General features: G+C 43.9%; 1 protein-coding gene across 4 annotated transcripts in view; it reads left to right on the top strand.

Annotated features, from left to right (window-relative positions):
- LOC147363395 (uncharacterized) overlaps window positions 1-18,292 on the top strand; it is a 42,322-nt gene extending 24,030 nt beyond the window's left edge. Inside the window, exons 1-4 of one of the 4 annotated variants that reach the window (XR_015137037.1) lie at window positions 7,559-7,695; window positions 14,718-14,824; window positions 15,832-15,910; window positions 17,870-17,994. Coding sequence is in view for 2 of the 4 variants with exons in the window: in XM_086327192.1 (XP_086183318.1) it covers window positions 14,718-14,824; window positions 15,832-15,910; window positions 17,870-17,873 (190 nt within the window). In the remaining 2 variants the exon portion in view is untranslated. Of the gene's footprint in view, window positions 1-7,558; window positions 7,696-14,717; window positions 14,825-15,831; window positions 15,911-17,869 lie in introns of those variants that run through there. The other 3 variants (XM_086327192.1, XR_015137036.1, XM_086327194.1) reach the window with 3 other exon arrangements.
- The last annotated feature ends 6,074 nt before the right edge of the window (window positions 18,293-24,366 follow it).

Genomic DNA, 24,366 nt, shown 5'->3' with positions numbered 1-24,366 from the left:
ATTTTCTTTTAAAGACCTAATGAGCAAGCAAAACAGCCGAGGGAGGAAGGCTTGGAGGCTGGTACATTGTGATCTTTCAGAAAGCAGAAAGGAAATTCTGATACAGACCAGATTCCAAACTGTGGCTTACTCAAAGTACGTTAACTTTCTGAGAACAAGTGAGTAATCACTGGCCTTTCACAAATAAAAATATAGCCTGAAAACCTCGTACAATGTCCTCAGCACTTAAACATCTATCTCTATAAACAGGTCTTTAACAGAAGAGAAAAACTGTGTTGTCAATAATCAGAAAATAAAATATCGCTCCTAAACCAGTGGAAAACTGCATTGATAGTTTCAACCCTGCTGACTTGAGGTTGTTAAAACCTTTTCAGTAAGAGGCTTTTTCTTGACTGCCTGAAAAAAAGGAAAAAAGCCTGTCATCACATTGTCATATAAGGAGGGAAGCCTGATTTTGGAAATTATTCGTAAGTTTGAAGTTCTTAGGACAACCACCTTGAATTGGGAACCATGATTAACGTTGGTGAAAGGACAAGAGTGTTAGGATGCTGCTGCATTTCTCAGGTGTACTTGGAAGATTTCTTGGACGGAAAAGAAACTCAGAGTTTCTGCACTTGGGCAAACTAAGCTCCATCCTTTCCCTTCCAGCATGCTGGGAGCCAGAGGAGCAGCAAACCAGGCAGCCAGGGAAGATTCTGAGAAATCCTACAAATGCTTCTCACCAAGCCAAGAGGGCTTTAAATATCTCAGGTTCTTTGCATGACAATTTCTGGAAATTCTATTGGAACTTTAACATTTCATCTATTTCATAATGATTTTTTTTTTCAAAAAAACTTCCTTCTCCAAAAACTGTTTATGGGCTCTTTGGTACTTTGATATGAAATATGAGACTATACCATGTTGAATTTTAATGAAAGCTATTAGGTTGCTATTCCCTAGTCTCTGCAGTTTTTTTTTAATTAAGGTAAATTTTCATAATATAAAATAAACCACTGTACAGTGTATAATTCTCTGGCATTTAGTCTGTTCACAGTGTTGTGTCTGTAGTTTCACTTTTAGTCATGATTTCTCCCAGTTGCAGAATCCCCAGCAAGTCTTTGTAGAATAATTATTAATTACTGATATTCATTCAACAAACAAAATAGTCACTTAGCAAATTGTTCCAAGAGTGGGACCAGGCTCAGCTCTGTTATGGGTTATAAAGGTGAAAAGAGACCTTCATGCCCTCAAGAATTTTTTTTTTAATCCCAGAGAGGTAAAACCTGTGCTGCAGCCATCAACAACCTGAGTCGGGGAATACTTACTAGTTTCATTAAAAAACTTAATTCAGCCCCACAGAGTTTTATCATCCTAAAACATCACTGTGTTGCTGAGTATTTCTCAGCAACATTAACCAAGATAATTAGACTACAAAGGGTTGAGAATATTTACTGGACTGTTTTTCTCAGAGTGATTTCATTTTCTCTGACATGTTCCAAAGTTTCCAAAACTTGTAATACTTTGTTCAGCAATGTTCCCTTTGATGGGTGTTTACATTGAGTAGTCTATTATTTCAGTGTGAAATTCTCTTGTGTAGCCTTTCAGCAAATTTCAGCTTGTGTGGTGGTAAAAGGTGGGAGGAGGCTCCATGGGGACAGAAGTTGTTTAACTTTGCCAGGAAAACTATGTATGTTTTTCAAAGAACTTGAACGCAAATACTGACTGTGAGGCAGATGTCTCAGGACTCAAGATGGGCAATGATAAAAGTGATGAAACCAAGAATACATGTACTTTAAACTAGATTTTAAAGATGAAAACTGTTTAAAGGATAAAAAAATAGCATGATCCATTTGTTAAAATATTTATCTTTTTCTGAAAAAATGTCTTTTTCTAATAAGATCTATATTTGGATACTGAAAACGATGCTCATGGTGGTGATGGTGATGATGGTGGTGGTTTGGAGGTGAGAGAGTTGGTGCAGAGGAAATGTGACAAAGAACTTGCCTCAGTAAGGTTAGGTTATACAGCTTTGTGTAACTGGTGAGTGGAGGGGCCTCTTTGACCTAGAGTATGAAAAAATAGAGCAAATGGACAAATGTTTGTTGGGTTCACGTAAGCAAAGTCTGTGCAGAGTGTCATGTGGGGAAGAAAGACAGTAATCAAAAGAGTTTCTGATTCTTGATTGTTGTGGGGTCCAGACCTAGATCTGGTCCTTTCTAGCAGTGTGTCTTTGGGCAAGTTCCTTAACTGCTCTGGGCCTGGATTCCCTCCCCTGGAGGAACAATGAATAGCTGCTTGCAGAGTGCCCTGTGAGGATCAGCAGAAGCATGATGCTAAATCATGTCCCCCACGTTCAATCAATCGGGAACTGCTAAGACGAATAAACTTGTCAGTGCTGTTTGCCATGCCATCCAGTCAGAGAACGTAGTCTGCTGTTCTACCAAGGAGAACAAAGTACCATTTGGTGTGAGTTTTGCAAATCATAAAGCATTGTGTTAATTTATGATAGTGTGTGTGATATCAGGGGAGATCATTTTTAAAGCCGTATAAGAAGGGAGGGAGGCTTCAGGATGAGTTGTTTTGGTTTGTTTTTTGGCCACACCACTTGGCATGTGGGATCTTAGTTCCCAGACCAGAGATCGAACATGAGCCCCCTGCAGTGGAAGCATGGAAGGTTAACTGCTGGACTGCCAGGGGAGTCCCTGGGTTGGTTACTTTGAATGGGAATGTCTAGAATCTATAGCTTTAATTGTTGAATACCATCCCTTGCTGCCACTGAAAGCTTACAAATATCACCTGAAAAATCATTTCAATTTGCCATTGGACTGGAACCATCAATTTATACCTGAAATGTGTCAAAATGTTGGGTATTTCTATAATGATAAAAATGATTAGAATTGCCATGTTTAATTAAAATGTTAATCCACTGTCATCTTACTTGATCTCTATTTATAGAGATTTTCTATTTTCTGTTAAGATGTGTTATTATTAAATGAAAACCCTGCTGTTTAGCCAGTGACTGATGCAAACGTAAGAAAGAGGTGACAATCTGCTGGGGAAGGAGAGGTGACTCTATCAGAAGACTGTCTCTTGGAGTTGAAGAAGGAGTGATGCAGGAGAGCCAGAAAGGCCACCTGTCTCTAAAATCCTCCCCAGCCAGCTCCTTGATGTTCAAAATATTTTAACAATAGACCTGGCTGAAATGCAAATACTTTGGGGGAAAGGAATGCAAAAATTTGAGTTAACAAAAAGGTATAAAATGCCTGATACAGAGTCTTTTCTTGAAAATGAGGGTGGAGGGGCTTGAGGGGTACAACCTGGGAAGAAGGAAAGGTATCTTGACTGAATTTATAATTTTGCTAAAATTGACCCTAACTCAGAGGAAAACCAGATTTCCTGGGGATGGAGAGAAGGGGAAAGATGGAGTGGGGATGAGCCTGAAATCTTGACCTTAGGAACTGATATTATCTCTGCTTTATTGTCCAGACATTGATTAGATACAAGGCCAGTCTCTGCTGAGGTGTAAGAGCCCCAGGGTCTGCATTCTGGGTCCTTAGGAAGGACTTGGAACATTCCAACTACAAGGGTCTCTTCTTAGATTGAATTCAACCCATCCTACCTGGGTTATTTCCCCAACCAGCCTTCCCATCTGATTCTTCCAAGGCTTAAGGGATGTCACCTTCATATCATCCCCTTCTTTCCCTCTCTAGTCACTGACCCCAAGCACGTCCTCCCCAGCTCTGTTGATGTAGATTCTAGCTTCTCTTCCCCAGCCATTGATCAGCTTCTAGCTCCTCCTCCTCCCAGCCATTGTTCCCCACCGCCCCCAGCATTTATTTATTTAGCTGTGTTGGGCCTTAGCTGCTGTACGTGGGATCTTTGTTGCTGTGCGTGGGCTCTCTAGTTGCAGTGTGCAGACTCAGTTGCTCTGCAGGAACGTGGGATCTTAATTCCATGACCAGGTATCAAACCTGTGTCCCCTGAATTGCAGGGCAAATCCTTAACTACTGGACCACCGGGGAAGTACCCCCAGGCATTGTTGATCTGTTTCTCGGACTCCTTTAGCTCCTGACCTTCCAGATGCACTTTTGCAAGTGGCTTCTGTTCTCCTTCCCAGCCCAGTGCTTCCTGGGATGCTGTCTCCATCTCCATGATAGACCCATTCCACCCACTTCCCATGCAAGTCTTTGCCTTGGTAACACCCTGGGAAATGTCACTTTCTTTCCTCACTTGCAGGACAACTTCACAGGAGGTGGTCAGCGTCACACCTGTACTTCCCCTACAAAAGGTGCTGCCCTGGGAGGCTCACGGAGCCCTACCCTTCCTGCAGTTACTGTCTCCTCCTGCTTAAGGGTTCTTCCTTCCTCGAGGAGTAGGATTTGTGGTGCCTTCCTTGACTTTTATAGCCTTCCTGGATAAAACTCATTTTAAAATTGTGATAAAAATACATAAAATAAAGTTAACATTTTAGCCATTTTTAAGTGTAAGTTCAGTGGCATTAAGTACATTCAAAATGTTATACAACCATTACCACTATCCATTTCCAGAACTTCTGATCATCTAATCAGAAACCCCATACCCAGTAAACAGTAACTCCTCGTTCTTCTAGTGGCCTGGAACCTTTATTCCACTTCCTGTCTCTATGAATTTAAATGTTTGCGGTATCATGTAAGTGAGATCATACAAACATTTGTCCTTTTCTACCTGACTTCTTTCACTTGGCTTAATATTGTCAAGGTTCATCCATGTTGTGATGTGTGTCAGAATTTCATTCCTTTTTAAGGCTGAATATTTCATTGTATGCAGACCACATTTTGGTTCTTCGTTCATTTGTGGTGGACATTTGGGTTGTTTCTATCTTTTGGCTCTTGTGAATAATGCTTCTATGAGCATTGGAGTACAGGGGTCTGTTTGAGTCCCTGGTTTCAATTCTTTTGGGTATATATGAATATCTAGGAGTAGAATTGCTGGATTGTACGGTAATTCTATGTTTAACTTTTTGAGGACCTGCCAAACAATGATCATGTCTATGACCTATGTATGACACCCTTTCTGGTTCACAAAACTCTGGCTGTTTCATTAACCTCTCAAAGCAAACCTATGAGGCAAACACTGTTATTAACATAATCTTTATTAGGTGAAGAAAACGAAGCTCAGAGAGGTTCAGGGATTTGATCAGAGTCACTCGCCACATTGATGGAGACTTCGGTCTCAAAACAACATTATGTGACTATGGTGTCCATAGGGGTTTTTTTGATGCCTTGTGACACCCTTTCAGCATCCCCTCATTGCTTTATCCCCACTGCTGGCATGACCTCTAGGTCACCGTGATTATAGACATGTCTGACCCCCTTTCCAGTCTATCAACCTCAAGGACAGGGGCTGTGTCATGATTCTCTTTCTCTCCCATGCAGCACATTGTCTGGTACATGATAGGCTCTCAATAAATTATATCCAGCATCACGTCTGTTACCCCAGTACTGCACAGAGTGCCAGGCACAGAGGGGGATGCTCAGTGCATGGTTACTGGCTGAACGAATTTTGCAGTGAGTGGGCCTCAGAGTGTCACTGCTCCTCACTTGTCTGTGCATGGGTGGAAGAGGTTTCAGATGGAATGTAGGATGCCCAGTTAAATGGAAATTTCAGCTAAATAACCAATACTCTTCTTTAGTATTTAATATATGCTTATGCTAAAAATTATGCATTGTCTCTCTGAAATTCACATTTACCTGGATTACTTGTTCAATTGGCAACCCTAGTCATGAGGGTCTTTTTAATGTCACATCACCAAAATCCTCAGACATGCCAAGGAGAAGAGCAGGAAACTGGTTCTCCAGAGATGAATCACTCACTATCTTCTAATTTTAAAAATACAGACGGGGTGCATTTTTTTTTCTTAAATGGAAAATAATCCTACAAATGCAGTAATTTAATTTCCATTTGAAATTACAGTTTCCGTCTCTTCTGGTGTCAGAATATTTGAAGTGTTCATCCACTCTGGCTTTGGCTATCCTGGCACCCAAGCCATTCACCCTGGGGACGTGCATGCCTGTGATCATTTGGAACATTCCCCGAAGGCTGACAGATGGGGGTCTTGCTTACCAGCAGGCTAACCATCCCGATGTGCGGCATTTATTACATTCATATTTCTGCACATCCTGCGTGGCTTGACCTTTAATCCAGAACATTCTGCTCAAGACGTTATTAGGAACTTGACTTGGTTTCCCCAGAAGCTTCATTTTCATTGTGGCAGTGTCAAGAGATGCTCTCTAATCTCCCCGAGGTCCTTTTGAGTTCACCTGAGTGACAGACCTGGGATCAGCTCTGTTCACCAGTTGTACCTCAGACTTCCTGGAATGAAGGAGTGGTCAGGACCCAGGTGGGGAGCACAGTCACACTTTGGCCAGGATAGAGTCTTCTGGGACTTGGGGAACGGGTGAGGGGGGTGGCTGAGGGCTGAGACCAACCTGGGGTAAAGGCAGGGGCTGCCAGGAAGGGCCAAGAGAAGAAAGGAGAATCTTTCATGGGTATTTTCTCTTGTGATTATCCTCCTAAACACTGAATTTTAAACCTCCCTCCCCCTGACTGCTTTCCTAACTCACATAATTTAATCTTGGTAGCATGCAGTTACTTATGCGTCTGTTGATTTGGGGAGTTTTTATTTAAAAAGAAAAAAACATTAGCTTTTCAGATGCAGGAGCAGCTGGGCTGATGAAAAGCCACCAAGTTGAAGTGGGTGGGGCGGTAGACAGAAGGTAGTGGCGCCTTGTGAACTCTTCATGTTACGAATGCAGGGACCAGAAGCAGAGGCAGACGGGAGGCTGGGGCTGCCACGCAGCTCAAAAGGTGCTATCAAAAGGCTGGGGTCTCACCCAGACGATGACCAGGTGGGAGGAGGGCAGACAGGTCGCACGATCCAGGGATGTCTGAGTTACTGAACATCTGAACTCAACATCTTGAATTTAGGACGTTTTGGGGCTGAGGGACTAGAAAGTCTGTGTCCTTTCAGGGCCTCAGTTTCCCTCAGGCTCAAAAGTGTGGAGGGCAGTCTTGGTTACCAGCTGGCCAGGACAGGGAGGGCTTACAGGAACTTGGACTACTTACAAAGATAATACTATCCAATGTCAAGTTAGAATAGGTCCAAAGTGAACAGGGCAGAGGATGACTTTCCAGAAACATCTGTGGGGTGGGGGAGGCTGGAACATACAGAGGTGCCATGCAAACTGAGTTCTTCTTTGAAAACTCTGCTCCCCTCTGGAACAGAAAATGGAATTTGCCTCATAACTAAAATCCCAGCTTTGCTTAGCCGTCACTCACTTGAGGGGGCCTGGTGGAAACTGGGTGACATGGGGCTGAGCAGTCCAGGGAAATCAACCTGCCCTTTGGGACTTTCAGAGTCCCCACATTTCCCAAATGCTTGGACTTAGGCTGAAACAGAACACCCCACGGGGATCTCATCACCCAGTGCGCCATTCCATTCCATTCCATCTTCGAGGGGAGGGGTTATATGGGGGTAAAGTAGCCCTAGGTTCTATTTTAGAATCTGTGATTGAAAAAAAAATTTTTTTTTTCTGTCAGGAGATATCTGGGAGGAGGTCCATGGAGATGACAGCGTCTGATTACAGCCACTTAAGGGATTATACAGAAGACTTGACATTGAGTTGCCCTCTGGCCACCCAGTCAATAAGGAAGGGGCTGACAAGATGGGTGAAAGAGGTGGGTGTTGGGGGAGGTAGCCTGTCAGGTTGGTGGGTACTGTTAACCCTTGCTCCATCAGGAAGGGTCTTCTAACACATCAAGTGTTTCCTTCCTGGATCTGGGGGTCCTCTCCCAGGTAGGAGGTTCCCTGTCTGACATGACCAATGAGGTAGGGTTATTTGAAGGTCTAAGAAATCAGGTGATGGGGTTGTATGATCCCCACTTCTCCATTCTCTTCCCTTTGTGGAAAGTTACGTTCATTCTATGTTGGCGTGATGGGTAGGTTCACTGGTAATGGGGCTTTTCTGGTGATGTATGGGGCAAGGAGAGCTGGACTGGCATGGGGTGAGGGCTAAAAACAAGCCAAGTTTATGGTTGTGGAACCACCCGGAGGAAGTGGAGACCCTCTGAACACTGCTGAGAATAGAATCCGAGATGGGGTGAGGAGCTTGAGTCGGGGGAGACAATGGGCTGAGCTATAGTCTATAGTCAGACAAGTCTCTGAGCCTCTCTCCTGGGTCCCCCTCTTCCTTGCCATTTGTGTGTTGATGATGTGGGGATGGTCAGGGGGAGCCAGAAAACTCGCCTCTTGTATAATTCAATAATTGGCTGTAATCCATGTATGAGATATTTGGAGATCTGCCTCTCCATTAACTCCCACTTGAATAATAATCACATCTCCATATACTGGCCTTTGGGCCAAGTTCTCCCCTCACATTTCTGAAGCTCCTGTCATAACCTCCACTCTACCAAAGATGGTTGTGATTGCCCACACGCCATTTGTTACATTCTTAATTTATCATACATTTTTTAAAAATCCATATTCAAAGGGAGGACCTTCCATTGACATTTTTGAGTAAAGGTAGGAGTACAATTCTTAGAAGCTGACAGAGTAGGGGTCCATCAGGCAGAGAATGCATGTACTCAATGTGACCAGAAGAAGATCCTGACAAGAAGCCTGGGCATCAGGGTGCAGTGTTGGAGGGGCAGGGGGTCACGTTATAGGTGTGAAACTAAGCAGTGCTTCTGGTTGCCATGGAGACAGCACTTGGAGGTTGTTTAGATGTGGGAGGGTTGGGATGAGAGGCCTGATACTCTTTCTAGGAGGGGGCAGCAATGAGCCAAGGACAGGTAAGTGTGTGAAGAGTTGTCTGGTTTGGAGCTTCTGGGAGTTCAGCCCCTTCTCTGTGCGCTGGCCTCTGCGCATCTCTCTCTGGGTGGGAAAGCATTCAAGTAAAGGATGGAAACTCAGAGGGGCTAGAGACTCTCCTAGGTGTGCAGTGCCAGCGGTGCCCACACAAAGAAAAGAAAGCCTTTCAGCCCCTAAAGGGTTGCTCCCCAGGGGAGGAGGAAGCAGCCTCATGCAGAACAAGCTTCCAGATTCAGATTCCAGAAGTTCAAGTTGAATGTGTACTACGTGCTGGTGATGAGTTATCCATTCATTCAGGCAGGTCTGCAGACTAGGCGGTGACATAGCTGATGTTCTGGGAGGGGCGGAGACCAAAGGGCCCCTCTGTTCCCAACTATTCCTCCAGAACTTGGCACGAATCTGGACATCCCACCATTTGAGTTCCAAGCTTTTGTCCCGTCATCTTCTCCCCGGACTTTTCCTTCTTGTTGCAAGTTCTCCTAAGATTGGGGGGGTGGGTGTCACACACTGAGCCCCTGTGACCTCAGTGTGGGCTGAAGAGGGACCTCAACACAGAGCCTCAGGGACCCTGGACTGGGGAAGGATGCTGGGAGAAGGGAGGATGATAGAGAAATGGGGTGTGGGAGCTTCCAAAGGCAACCGGTCTGACTCTCCCACTTTGTCCACATGAATAGTACATAGAAAGCAGCTCCTATGGGTCCTACAACTCTCTATTCCACTATGCTTGAAGGTCTGAGAGTTCAGAAGCTTGAGAGGTGGGTGCTCTGAAAGGGGGCAGTTGCTACACGGGACATGTTGGTTTAAGATCTCAAGCATCAGGAGGAAGAGAAAAATATTTTTTCAGAATTGCTTTTGGCTTCTCCTTATGCCAGACCTGGAATGCCTGGTGAATAGGAAATCAGGTTAAACACGGGGCACCAGGTCCAACTGGGCTTCAACGTGAATGGCAAGTGATTTTTTTTTTTAGTCTAAGTATATCCCATATATTGCATGGGGCATAATTATAATTATTCGTTGTTCATTTGAAATTCAAATTTAACTGGGCCTCCTATATGGCTATTTGCTGAATCCAGCAACTCTACCTGTGAGTGGCTGGGACTCCAGGGCCTTTCCTTCACTTCTTTCAACCTGGAATTTCCAAAAGGATCAGCAGTGGTTTCTATCCCTCTTCTTCTTCCCCTCTCTTCCCCTCCTGCTTCCCTCCCTTCTCTACCTCTCTCTCTCTCTATGGCTCTCTGTCTTCCAAAACAGAAGTTTTAGAGTCAGACACCTGGATACAATCCTGTTCTAAAAATTACGGCCTCCATGATCCTGGTCAAGTGACTTTACCTCCAAGCTTTAAGTCCCTCAGGTAAGATGGGGATGATAGTAGGGCCTCATGAAGCTGCTCTCAAGATTAAATTAACTAATATATGGAAAGGAACAAGTACAGTGTCTGACATCATATTACTGGAGCTGTCAGTGTTCCTTTCAAACTCAGGTGTTGATGTGGATAGGTGCCATCTGTCTCCATCTCCACTCTGACCCAAGGGCACACCCTGGCACACCTTCAAGTTTAGAAGAGTCCTCTCAAATAGCATTTTTGAGCAAAGGAGATTTTCCTTAGGAGAACCAGAGGTGAGAAATTAAAACAGACCTAATCTCAACATTCAGAAAACGAAGATCATGGCATCTGGTCCCATCACTTCATGAGAAATAGATGGGGAAACAGTGAAAACAGTATCAGACTTTATCTTTTTGGGCTCCAAAATCACTACAGATGGTGACTGCAGCCATGAAATTAAAAGACGCTTACTCTTTGGAAGGAAAGTTATGACCAACCTAGATAGCATATTCAAAAGCAGAGACATTACTTTGCCAACAAAGGTTCGCCTAGTCAAGGCTATGGTTTTTCCTGTGGTCATGTATGGATGTGAGAGTTGGACTGTGAAGAAGGCTGAGCGCCGAAGAACTGATGCTTTTGAATTGTGGTGTTGGAGAAGACTCTTGAGAGTCCCTTGGACTGCAAGGAGATGAAGGAGATCAGCCCTGGGATTTCTTTGGAAGGAATGATGCTAAAGCTGAAACTCCAGTACTTTGGCCACCTCATGCTAAGAGTTGACTCACTGGAAAAGACTCTGATGCTAGGAGGGATTGGGGGCAGGAGGAGAAGGGGACAACAGAGGATGAGATGGCTGGAAGGCATCACTGACTCGCTGGACGTGAGTCTGAGTGAACTCCGGGAGTTGGTGATGGACAGGGAGGTCTGGCGTGCTGCGATTCATGGGGTCGCAAAGAGTCGGACACGACTGAGCGACTGAACTGAACTGAACTGAATCTGGCCTGCCATTGTTTTCACACAGTGTTTGAGCTATGGATGACTTTTACCTTTTTAAATGGTTGAAAAAAATCAAAAGAATAGTATTTTGTGACACCTGAAAATTTCATGATTAAAAACATACATCCACAAACACCTGCACATGGATATTTACATGGATATTGCCAACTTAGGAATAAGTGGAAGCATCTGGAAGCAAGCAAGGTGTCCTTTGTGGGTAAATGGATAAATAAATGTGGTACATCCGGACAATGGAATATTATTCAGCACTAAAAAGAAATGAACTTTCAAGTCATGGAAAGACATGGAGGAAACTTAAATGCATGTTATGAAGTAAAAGAAGCCCATCTGAAAAGGCTAAATACTGTATGATTCCAACTAGATGACATTCTGGAAAAGGTAAAACTATGGAGATAATAAAAAAGATTAGGAATTGTCAGGGGCGGGGGCAGGGAGTAGGATGAGCACAGAGGCAGAGCTGAGAGGACACTTAGGACAGTGTATAATACTATAATATTGGTGGATACGTGCCATCGTACATTTGTCTAAAGCCATATGACGTCCGACACCGAGAGTGAACCCTAATGTAAACTATGGACTTTGGGTGATTGTGGTGTGTTGGTGCAGCTCAACAACCGTGACACATGTACCACTCTGGTGGGGGGGTATTGGTGGTGGGAGAGGTTTGTTGTAGGTGTAGGTGAGGGCAGGGGTTAACTTTGCCATGAACCTTAAACTGCTCTAAGAAAATAAAATCTTGATTTTTAAAAGTTATATGAAAGAACAATTTTTAATTGGTGTACAGTCACACTGACTCGTATTATCTATGGCTGCTTTCCCTCTACAATAGTTGAGTTAAATCATTGCGAGAGACTGTATCTGGGCCTTTCCCTGGTGGTCCAGTGGTTAAGACTCTGAACTTCCCGTGCAGCGGATGTGGGTTCGATCCCTGGTCAGGGAACTAAGATCCCATGCTGAGCGACATGGCCAAACTGTGACAACCTAGAGGGGTGGGATGGAGTAGGAGGTGGGAAGGAGGCTCAAGAGGGAGGGACATATGTATACCTATGGCTGATTCATGTTGATGTATGACAGAAACCAACAGAATATTGTAAAGCAATTGTCCTTCAGTGGAAAATAATAAAAAGGAAAAAAAAGAAATTTTTTAAAAAATGTAAAAAAGAGACAGTATATGCCTGTAATGCAGGAGACCCAGACTTGATCCCTGGGTCAGGAAGATCCCCTAGAGAAGGAAACGACAACTCACTCCGGTATTCTTGCCTGGAGAATTCCATGGACAGAGTAGCCTGGCGGGCTACAGTCCATAGGGTTGCAAAGAGTCGGATGCTACTGAGTGACTAACACTTCACTTCATCACCTAAAGTACTCTTTGGCTCTTTATAGAAGAAGATTGCTGACTCCCTGCTTGGGGAGATGAACAATAGCTCACCCTTAGAGCAGGGTAGCATGCAGTGGTCACAAAGGCATCCACAAAGGTAAATTTTAGAATATAATGTTGAATGGGGAAAAAGGAATTTTCAAAAGGATCCATAAAATATGGTACCCATCATATACAATTTTAAGCAGCAGATATTATTATATGTGAGTGTGTTAGTTGCTCAGTCGTGTTTGATTCTGAGACCCCACGGACTGTGGCCCACCAGGCTTCTCTGTCTATGGGATTCTCTGCGCAAAGAATACTGGAGTGGATTGCCATTCCCTTCTCCAGAGGAACTTCCCAACCCAAGGATTGAACACTGGTCTCCTGCATCGCAGGCAGGTTCTTTACCATTTGAGCTACAGGGAAGTCCTAGATATTATTATAGCATATATTATTTATAGATACTTACATAAGTAGCAAAAGTTAAAAAAAAAGTACTGGAATAATAAATACTAACTTCAAAACATTGGTTACCTTTGGAGAGAGAAGAGGAAGTAACAGAATAGTTTTAGTCAATTGTTAACATTTCTTCTCTTTTTAAAATTGGCAGTTATTTATTTTTAAAATTTTATTGCAGTATAGTTGATTTACAATGTTATGTTAATTTCAGCCATATAACAAAGGTATACATATATAAATTCTTTTTCATTATGGTTTATCATGGGAAATTGATACAGTGAATATGGTTTCTTGTGCTATGCAGTAGGATCTTGTTGTTTATCTATTTTACATATAATATTTTGCATCTGCTAATCCCAAACTCTGAATCCTTCCCTCCTCTACCTTCCCTCCACCTTGGCAACCACAAGTCTGTTCTCTGTGACTCTGAGTCTGTTTCTGCTTCATAGATAAGTCATTTGTGTCATATTTTAGAGTCCACGTATAAGTGATATCGTGTGTATTTCTCTCTCTGACTTACTTCACTTGGTATAATAATCTCTAGGTCTGTCCACACCGCTGCAAATGGCACTGTTTCTTTTTTATGGCTCAGTAGTATTCCATTGCATATACGCATCCCCTCTTCTTTATGCGTTCATCTGTAGATGGGCATTTAGGTTGTTTCCATAGCTTGGCTGTTGTGACTGGTGCTGCTGTAAACATGGGGGTGCATGTATCTTTTTGAACTATAGTTTTGTCAATATATGCCCAGGGGTGGGATGCTGGATCACTTGGCAACTCTATTTTTAGTTTTTTGAGGAACGTCTATACTGTTTTCCACAGTAACTGCACCAATTTACATTCCCACCAACTGTGGAGGAGGGTTCCTTTTTCTCCACACCCCCTCCAGCACTTGCTATTTGCAAACTTTTTAATGATGATTATTCTTTTTATTTATTTATTTAGCTGCCCCACATCTTACCTGCAGCATGTGGGTCTAGTTCCCCAAACAGGGATCGAACCCAGGTCCCCTGGATTGGGAGCATGGAATCTTAGCCATTTTACCACCAGAGAAGTCCCCTTTAAAAAATTATTTATTTATGTATTATTTAATTATTTATTTATTTGAATCATGGCCATTCTGAGCTGTGTGAGGTGGTACCTCACTATAGTTTTGATTTTTGTTTCTCTAATAATTAAGGATAATGTGCATATTTTCATGTGCCTGTTGATCATCTATATATCTTCTTTGGAGAAATGTCTATTTAGGTCTTCTGCCCTTTCCTCAATTGGGTTTTCTTGTTTCTCTGTTATTCATCTCTTCTTTTAAAAAAGGGTGATATAAAGTAATTATGATACAATATTTATGTATTTAATGCTAGTGGTGAACACTTGGATACTCATTTTATAAGATTATATGTAAGTGCCTGTTATATATTTCTCTGAAATTCTTCCCAAGTAAACCAATTCATTTTGGAAAAGAAAAGAATGATTAAATAACTCCGCCGCTGGGAAGAGGCAGATTTGAAGAACCTGGATTTGAACTCGATCTGTCTGACTACAGAGAGAAACTCTTAACCACATATTCTACGTTTCCCTTAACTTACTGCTGTAAATATTTAGTAAATGGGCTTTCTCTTTCTGTCTTCCCTAATATTTTATAAGCAACAGTAGAGGTAACCCCCTTGTCTCCAATGGCATCAAGTAGTTTGGTTCAACCACTCTACTAAGCTCCTGGGTCATGTCCATTCCAGGAAAGAGAAGACCCCAGCCTATCCCCGGGAGTTTGCTGACACCCATGGGGTCCATCAGAAAGCAGTTCAGGATGCCTGGCAAAAGGAACATGACGAGACATCTCAATGTAAGCTTCATATCCTAATAGGCCTAGTACAGAGACAGTGACCTAGGTCATGTGGAAAATGTGGGCTTCTTATGAATCCTTTCAGACTTTGTGGGCCACCAAAGAAGCTTCCAGAAATTTTGTCTTCTGAGTCCTGTTGGAAAAAAATATTCTCCCCATTCCTCTCTCCTCCTCAAGATGGCCCCTAAACAGTCAGCACCCTCTCCCTCTCAGAATGGGGAAGTGGGGAATCAGGCGGGAAGGCACAGGTGCAACTGGACCTTGAGCGTGATGTATATTTCCATCACACCCAGCTGTCCAGACCGCGGCAGTGAGGCCCAGGGCACCAGGGAGTCAGGGCTCCCACTCCTGTGCCCGCACTATCCCCAGCTCCTGTGTTCCTCTCACCTCTAGGAATGCCTTATCTCTCTGCCCTAGGCAACCACAGGCTCATTGTAAAGCCCACCTTCTCCAGGAAGTCTGCCCACATCCCCAGTCCACTGTGCCCTCTCACCTCAGAACTCCTCGAGTGTTTGTTATCCAGAGCTCTGGTGGGTTCCAGAGGAGTTGTTTTGTTTGATACTGTTTCACATCTGCTGGTTTGATCTGTGAGTGATTGGAGCTCAGGGTCTCTGCCTCTTTTGTACTTTCCCATGATCCCTAGCATGTTACCAGGCACGCAGAAAACATTTAACATGTTGGTGAATAAATCAATGAATGAATAAACAAATGAAGCATATTTGAAGAAGCTCCTGTAATTCTGTTCCTAAGGAAAGAGTGAGCCCCAAACTAGGTTAAGGGAAAGCCTGCCTAGCCTGACTTTGGGGAGACCTCAGACACCCTCAGCATGGCAGGAGAGCAGCTTGCCTGCTCAGTGGCCTTGAGAGGGAGGGAAGAGAGAGGGAGACGTGGTGCCCAGATGAGAGGCCCCAATGAGGTGGGTGCTGGGGTGTCTGAGGGGGGACCTTGGCATTGGCCTTTCTCGTTATATTTTTGTTTATTTTTCTGTTTGTGCCCAATTACCTCAGACAATGTCCCACACTGGCTAAGAAATGTGAAAACAGCTAAAGAAGAAATAAAGCAAAAGAGAAAAACAAGGAAAAGAGGGTAAACAAAGAGAGAATTCACCTTTCATTTGCCTGCAAAGTCCTCGGTTGGGGAATGAAGTTAAGACACAAAAGCTTTGCAACAACAACATTGTGGGGGAAGGCACAAGAGGGAAGCCGAACAGCCATTAAAGCAATTAAGAAAAGATTAAGGTCGCTTGTGGTGGAGAGAGAGAGAGACCCATTAATCAATAGGCCAGAAATCGCAGCAGGCTACAAAATTATAAGACCAGGCAAACTGGAGAACACACAGGCTTACCTCAACCAAGACGCCTGAGTAACTCAAAAGCAGAAACATTATATTCATTTCTCAGGCTTGGGGAAAAATGCTTCTTAGGAGAACCCTTTCCTTTTAATCAGCTAATGGGGCATCCTGAGGTGGGGGTGAGATCCACAATGATTTCAAGGCAAATTCTGAAGCATCGTGGTCTAAAGAAAAATTCATAATAATGCATGATACTAATGTGACTGGGTTGGAGGGAACATCATAGCAGAAACCTATGTGATAATATTAGGAAGGGTCTTAAAACTCCCTGGGGGAGGTTATATTATTGTTCTCAATATGTGCTGCTCCTTCCTAGGAAGACCTACACCCCTGCCCCACTGGCAGTGGGCTTGACTGTGTGACTTGCTTTGGCCAGTGATGCATGTCACTTTTTAACAGAAGTTTTAACAGCCAGCACTCTGTTTGCCCTATGCTTTTTCCTCTTTGCAACAACAAATCCAAAATGTTGACAGAGGCTGTTTCCTCATTCCTGGGCCCCAAACTGAAGCCAAGATATGGCAAAGACTCAGCTGGCAGAGGACATACATTATGAGCAAGAAATAAACTTTATCATTTGACACTACTGGAAAAAAAAATGGGGGGAGTGTTTGTTACAAAGCCTATCCTGACTGATACATTTCCTTGCAACAAGTCACTGCTTCATGGAACTTTAATGGCTCCCTATTTCTCTTAGGATAAATCTCAAAACTTTTGGTCCTGACATCAAGTCCTCCCCTTACTCCCACTCATCATAGTGTTCACCATTACCTTCATGTACCCCACAGTCTTGCCTGACTTCTTTCCTTGCTCTGCCCCACATACTTTCTTTCTGCCCCATATACTTTCAAGTTTTGGTGAAAAAGGTCTCCAGGGTTAAGGAATCTGAATTACTCAGGCTTTTGATTTTGCCCTCTCTGCTATGTTCTCTGTGAAGCCATTTCTAATCACTCTAGCTCAAAAGCCATCTCTGGATTGACCACTAGAGTTCATGATCCATATCAGTCAAACAACATTTATTTTTATTTAATGGGCTTGCCTGGTGGCTCCAGTAAGGAATCTTCCCACACTGCAGGAGACCTGGGTTCAATCCCTGGATTGGGAAGATCCCCTGGAGAAGGAAATAGCAACCCACTCCAGTGTTCTTGCCTGGGAAATCCCATAGACAGAGGAGCCTGGTGGGCTACTGTCCATAGGGTTGCAAGAATCGGAATGACTTATAATATTATTACATATGTAATGCTTACTGAGTGTCAGGTACTATATTCATAGCTTTATATATAAATGAAGCTATGAATATATATATATATAAACCCTATCTATCTATCTATATATATATGAACATTCAATTCTCACATGACCCTATTATTCCCATTTTACAAATGAGGAAATAGAGGCAAAAAGAAGTGAGCTTATAGAACCAGCAAGTACAGTGTGGGGATTTAAACCTGGGCACTTGGGTTCCCTGATCTTAAGCTCTGAAGCATGCTGCCTGGCATTCTCCTGCAGTATCTTGCATGTGGCCTGGGTTACCTCCCCAACAAGATGATGGAGCCCTGGAAGGCTGGGAATCTTTCTAGATCTCTTATCTTCCCTGGCATTGAGCCCCATAGCTGGTCCACTAACTCCCTGACAGAATCTGTTGGTTGGTTAAAAATATAATGGGTCACTTCATTTCATCCATTTCTTTTCCTTTAGATAGAAAAGAAGCAAAGCCATCTCAGAGAAGACATCTCTAGAAGGCCTGTTATACTGTAAGGGAGGCATCCTGATGTCTGGCTGAAGTCTCTCCTTCTGCAAAATTGTCTTGGGCTTCCCAGGTGGCTCAGTGGTAAAGAATCCACCTACTAATGCAGGAGACGCTGGTTTGATCCCTGGGTTGGGAAGATCCCCTGGAGAAGGAAATGACAATCTACTCCAGTACTCTTGCTTGGGAAATCCCATGGACAGAGGAGCCTGGTGGGTTACGAAAGTCGGACATGACTGAGCAGCTAAACAACAACAACATTGCATTGTTTTCCTTTGTTTCAAGATTTATAGCATATAAGCAGCTCTTAGAGTGGTAACTATTGTTATTATTTTATTAATCATTATGTAGATCATTATTTCATTAATTACTTCCCTATTTGAACTCTGCCTTGTTCTCCCCCTCCCCAAATATACGGTGGCTAATAAGGGATCATAAAATACAGCAGAATACACACAAAGAGCAAGAAAAGATGGCCAAAACACAAGACGCACACTGCAGGACAGTGCATACTTTGTGAACCATTTCTAAAATGTATACAAAATACAAATCTCATATAATTCTATAATTAATTTATTAAGATAAAAAAGAAAAAACTGAACTAAACTTAAGATATAGGATACTGCTAGATTTGGGGGGAAGGAAATAGTCCTAGAGTAGAAGGATGGTGGGCTTTTCTACTTTCTGTGTAATGTTTCAGTGACTTGAAGTAAATAGAACAAAATATTAACAACTGTCAATTTTGTGTGGCAGGTACTAGATATTGCACTACTTTATGGACTTTAGATTTGGAAGAAGATCTCAGAGTTGTATTTACTTGCTCAAGTGAGCCATGAGTTGATCTCTAAGCTCTCTAAAGGGCAATATAAGGAAAGGAGCCAGGTCAGTTCTACAATTGACGGTATCGTGAGTATCCCGAGGTGAAAATATATCCAGGCTTTGGGAGAGCCCAGAACCTGGTACTGAGAACTCTAGAAGCTATGCTTATCCCACAGTGGCTAGTGGGTGGTGGTTTCAGCAGGGGTTTGGGAGTCTGAGAGCTTGTGTGTGTGTGTGTTTCTGGGTGTGTGATTAGAAGAGGGAGCGATTGGTCACACATCTACAGACATGTAGCTCTTCACCTGAATTGTCTGTTCTAAAGACTCAGGTGAGAGTCACCTCAGCCCTGAAGATAGGAGTGCTCAGTGACAAGCTCCTCGTGGTGGCCTTGCCACCAGCCAATGACTCGGTATTTTCAAACGGCATCACAGCAAAGCCCAGTTCATAAAGCTTCGAGGAGCCCCCACTACTATTGGGCAGGCCCCAGCTCTCTGCCTATCAGACCTGGGGTTTTCAAGCCCTTGGAAGAGTAAAGGGGCCGTCCATCCTTAAAGCAAAGAAATGCAAGCTACTCCTGCCCTTGGCCAAAGCTGTGACCAACACAGGGAGGAGGTGAGGTAGAGATGGTGCTGCCCACAGGAGCCTGGGAAGGTCACCAATGTCTTCTTCCCCTTGTGAGGGACCAGTAGTCAGCTGGGTGCAGAGGAGCTGGGAACTCGCCTCTCTAGAGGGCCACCCCTCCTCCTCTGGAGGGGAGCCCAGGTGACTCACCGTTGTGCCAGGTTTTTCCTCAGAAAGCATTCGAAATTGGCTCCAGCACCCAAATGCACAGCGATACAGCACCTAGGGTCAACTCCAGGAGGTGTGCCCGATAGTCGAGCCTGAAGAACGTCTAATGCAGGTGTAACCAAATATCCCGCCGCCACCCACCCTGCCAAAAAAGAATTTAAGATTGCTTGCCAGACTGGTCACACTTCCTTGTGTGTCCCCTGGATGCCCTGCTTGGGAAACGAACTCCCCTGTAATCCCTTGAAGTGTGAAGCTGACACTTTACAATCAGTTAGTGTGGCTCTCGGAACAGTCACCCCCTTTCCCTTCCTTAGGGCAGTAATTAGTGAAGAGAACCAACTGGCCCGTTCAGGCCCCTCCAGAGCACTTACTCCCCAAACTGCCAGACTTCAGAGCCAGGGTTCTGGAGCCAGAGTCCAGTCCCACTACTTGGTAGGTGGCACATTCCTTCATCTTGCTAAACTTTGGCTTCCTCGTCCATAACGTGGAAATGATATTAATAATGCACTTGCCTGACTGGGTTGTTGTGGGGGAAATACCTGTTTGCTGATCATACATGTTAGTTATTATTATTATTATTATTTATATGAGTGAGGGTGGCATTTCTACCCATAAGTCCTTCCCCTTGCCTTCTACCCTCCAAACAGATCTTAATTCTTTGTGACTTGACACTCCAGTGCTCCATATACTTTGACTGATTTGATACTGAGCAGTGAGCTGCTCCACGTCCTCAGGGTAACACAAGGTTATACATATTCTGCTTCAGTCTAGGCCTCGAGACAGTTTCCTGGGTCAGACGGTTTGGGGGGTTCTGAAGTGTGTATCAGGCTTCTCCAGTATCTATGCTGGTAAAGAATCCGCCTGCAATGCAGGAGACCCCAGTGTGATTCCTGGGTTAGGAAGATCCCCTGGAGAAGGGAAAGGCTATCCCCTCCAGTATTGTGGCCTGGAGAATTCCATGGAGGTGGGTATCACTGAGTGATCGGACCCTCAGCTCTGCCGTTGCCTTCTGGAAAGGGCATCCCCTTCTTCCTCTCTCTCCCCATTCCCCCTGCCATCTCCAGAGGAGAGTGGAAATTGGGAGTCAGCTCATCCTGAAGGATGGGGCCTTGAGAAACAGTCCTATCAAGTCTTGCTTTGGGAAAAGGATCTGTGAGCCGAGAGAAGCCCGTGGTTGGATTGGTCAGGTTCTGTGGAACAAGAGAAGTCATTTCTGAGGTGATAAGAGAGACTCATGGTCCTCTACAAAGAGGAAAAAGAAAAGGCCTGCTGGCCATTGAAGGAAGAGTGCCCAGGGACCCTTGCTAAGCCACTGCCTCCCACAGCAGGGCTGCCCTCATTAGCATGCTGGCACTCAGGGCCCCTGGGAGCCACACTTGATGGATTATCCGGAGTTAAGAGTAATCCCAAAATCCATAGTCACAGGCTCCAGGAATAAAAGAGAGCTGGGAATTGGTGAGTAGGGGGAAGGGATGCTGCCTATCAGACAAACAATATTTGTATTCTAGTGCAGAGGTTCTTAAACTTTTTTGTATCAGGACCCTTTTCACTCTGAAATATTATTGAGGACCCCAAAGAACTTTTTGTTTATGTGGATTATAGCTGTTGATATTTACTGTATTAGAAATTAAAACTGAGAAATGTTTAAAATATTCACTCATGTATTTTTAAAATCACTATATTAAGCCCATGACATGTTAGCATACACAGAATATTTTTAAGAGAAATAACTGTATGTTCAAAAGTGAAAAAAATCAATGAGAAGAGTGGTATTGTTTTGCATTTTTGCAAATCCCTTTAGTGTCTGGCTTAATGGAAGACAGCTGGATCCTTGTCTCTGCTTCTGCATTCAGTCTTTTGTGATATCAGACATTATGTGGCTTCTGGAAAACACGAATGTATACTCCTGAGAAAATGAAAGTGAAAAAGGCAAATCATATCTTAGTATTATTTTGAAAATAATTTTGACCCAGGGGTCTCCAAACCATACTTTGAGAACTATTGTTCCAGTGAACAATGGAAATAACCCTTCTAAGGTTTCAGAAGCTTCTTTTAACTTTGCAGCTTCTCCTGTCTTTACTTCTTGCCTAACTCTGATCTGTATATTAGCCTTTTCACAAAACAAAAACCCTAGCAGTGTGCCAGGACTGTGCTAACTGCTATAGAGACACAAAGAGGAAAGAGCTAAAATATGGGGTTGGAGTTCAGCTCTGTATCGCCCCAGGCTCAGAGGACATGACCCTCAGCCTACAAGGGACGGGGAGGGCAGGGCCCCTTCCAGAGTGGAACACAACACAGTTAAGGAGCCCATCAGTGTGCTGCCAGTGATGTCCTGTGTGGGTGGAAGCAATCAGAGAAGTCTTCATGGAGGAGGTGGGATTAAGGGTCTAATATGCCACAACCCAGGTGGTTCTAGTGGTAAAGAACCCGCCTGCAATGCAGGAGACGTAAGGGATGCAGGTTTGATCCCTGGGTTGGGAAGATCCCTTGGAGAACAGCATGGCAACCCACTCCAGTATTCTTGCCTGGAGACTTCCATGGACAGGGGAGCCTGGTGGGCTACACTCCACAGCGTTGCACACAGTCAGACATGACTGAAGTGACTGGGCACGCTCGCACTCACACAAATACTCAGGCAAAGCTCTTGTTCATCACATCCTAAGTGAAGTGTGTGGAGATGAGACAACTCCCTCTGTGGACCATCCCCTGTATCATCTTCCAGAAGAAGGAGACACCGGAGATGTAGCTAAAGCCACAACATTTTTTAAAATTAATTTTTATTGGAGTATAGTTGGTTTACAATGTTGTGTTAGTCTCTGCTGTACAGCAAAGTGAATCAGTTATATAAATATCTGCTCTTTTTAGATTCCTTTCCCATATTAGTCATACAGAGTATTGAGTAGAGGTTCCTGTGCTGTACAGAAGGTTCTTACTAGCTGTAACATTTTTTTGAAGATGCAGCTGGGAAACGCTTGAACACTTCTCTATCATGAAACAAGAGCCAGAAAATGAAGTTTCCTTACCCTGGTGAGACTGTAAACCTCTCCCTCATTGTCCTTCTTTTTCCACTGCTTCATCCTCACATCCCAAGAGTCAGGCACAACCCCCGGGTGCAGAGAAGGACCTACACTGCCCCCTTCACATCTCCTGGTACAAGGCTCAGGGGCACCTGTTATCAAATGAGTCGTCAGTGGTACCTAAATGAGCACAATGATGTCATATATGTAAGAGTGACGGGATCAAGCAAGTACAGGGAGGTGGGGGACTAATGAATTAGTGACCCAACTGAAGTGGATGCAGAGCCTCAGAAAGCCAGAATGAGGTTGATTGAAGATCCACTTCTCATAAATCAACCGCCTGCCCATGGAGACTCAAGTCTGAGTGAACCATAACATGCAGATTGGTGGGAAAGCCATCCTCCTCCCAAATTGGAGAGAGCCTCTGTTTTGTGGAGCTAGATAAGACAGAGCAGCTTAAATGAGAAATAGATCAACGAAACAGTGGGGGCCATTTGCTTTCTACTTTGTTCCTCTTTCTCCAGATTCTGTGGTCTCTGCTTAGCTCTGTAGCTTGCTGAGTGATTTAACAGATTTTTCTTTTAAACTTACTTACTGACAAGGAAGCTCCAAACTTCCAATAAACCAGCTGTAGAAAGCCAGCCAGGACTACAGGAGGGAGCCACAAGGGAGTTTGTGAAAGCACAGCTCTCTGGGAAAGCTGCAAAGACTTGTGCATTAGTAATTCTCTTTCCAAATGCTGCCTGCTGCCATCTGGCCAGCCCTGACTTACCCCAGAGGGCAATGGGACTTTGGCCAGAGGAGGGAGATGGGGTGCAACCCGAGTGGGAGTCAGGAACAATGGCCTGAGCCTGGGTCATTGTCTGGAGCCCAAATCCATTGTTAGGAGTCAGGCCAGGTCACATCAGGGGAGGCCACAGTCCTTAGCCCACATTATTAGAAGACCCGCTTGTTATTATGCCCATCAGATGCTTAAAAGGAGACTTTGGTCCTGGGGAGAGCCATGACTGGCTAGGAGTGGAGCTGATTCTCTTGTCATACCCACCTCTTCCCGTACGTGTGTGATCCTTCAAGTGCTATTCTGAGGGAGAGATGATGCCAAGTGATGCCATGGGTAGGGGGAAATAGGCCTTTTCATGGGCTGCTATAGCCATGTAGGTTGGTAACCTTTGCAGGTGTATATGATAAAGCCTTCAAATGAGTATACACTCTCTCTGAGTATTTGCATTTCTAGGAACGTATTAACAGGAAATAACCAAATAGTGTCCAAAAGTGAAAGTGCAAGGATTTGCTCATTGCACTGTTGTTTGTAACAGTGTCAGAAGTTTGGAGAAGCACTAATCACCCACTGACGGGGTAGGTTAATGAATGAGGGTACAATCACGCCTTGGAGTGGTATACAGCCATTTCAAGTAATGCTGTGGGCCCCTGTATGTCACCGGGGACATATATGCACAGTATGTTTTTAGGTTTCAAGTGGCAGGTTACAAAAGAACATTGCATTCTATGATTCCTTTTCTTTTTTGGTAAATAAACCTCACATATATGCACAAAAACAGTCTAAAAGGATATATATCAAAATGTTGACAGTGCTTTTCCAGCAAAGAGGGGTTTTGGGTACTTTTATTTTCTCCTTAGTTGAACTTTCTGATTTTGTACAGTGAATATATACTTGAGCAAATATTTTTGACGGAAAGGTAGAGGAAACTGCATGTGTGACTGTAGATAAGCCAAAGATAGTTCTCTTAAGAGCTGGTTCTAGGTTGGCTGTTTCTGATTGTCAAGTGCAGCAAACCAGGACTGACTTCACTCTCCAGAAGGAT

Source organism: Bos grunniens, chromosome 11, assembly GCF_055505025.1.
Source record: "Bos grunniens cultivar Pamir isolate PY7600 chromosome 11, Bosgru_T2T1.0, whole genome shotgun sequence".
Lineage (NCBI taxonomy): Eukaryota > Metazoa > Chordata > Mammalia > Artiodactyla > Bovidae > Bos > Bos grunniens.
This window is presented reverse-complemented; position numbering and strand designations above follow the sequence as displayed.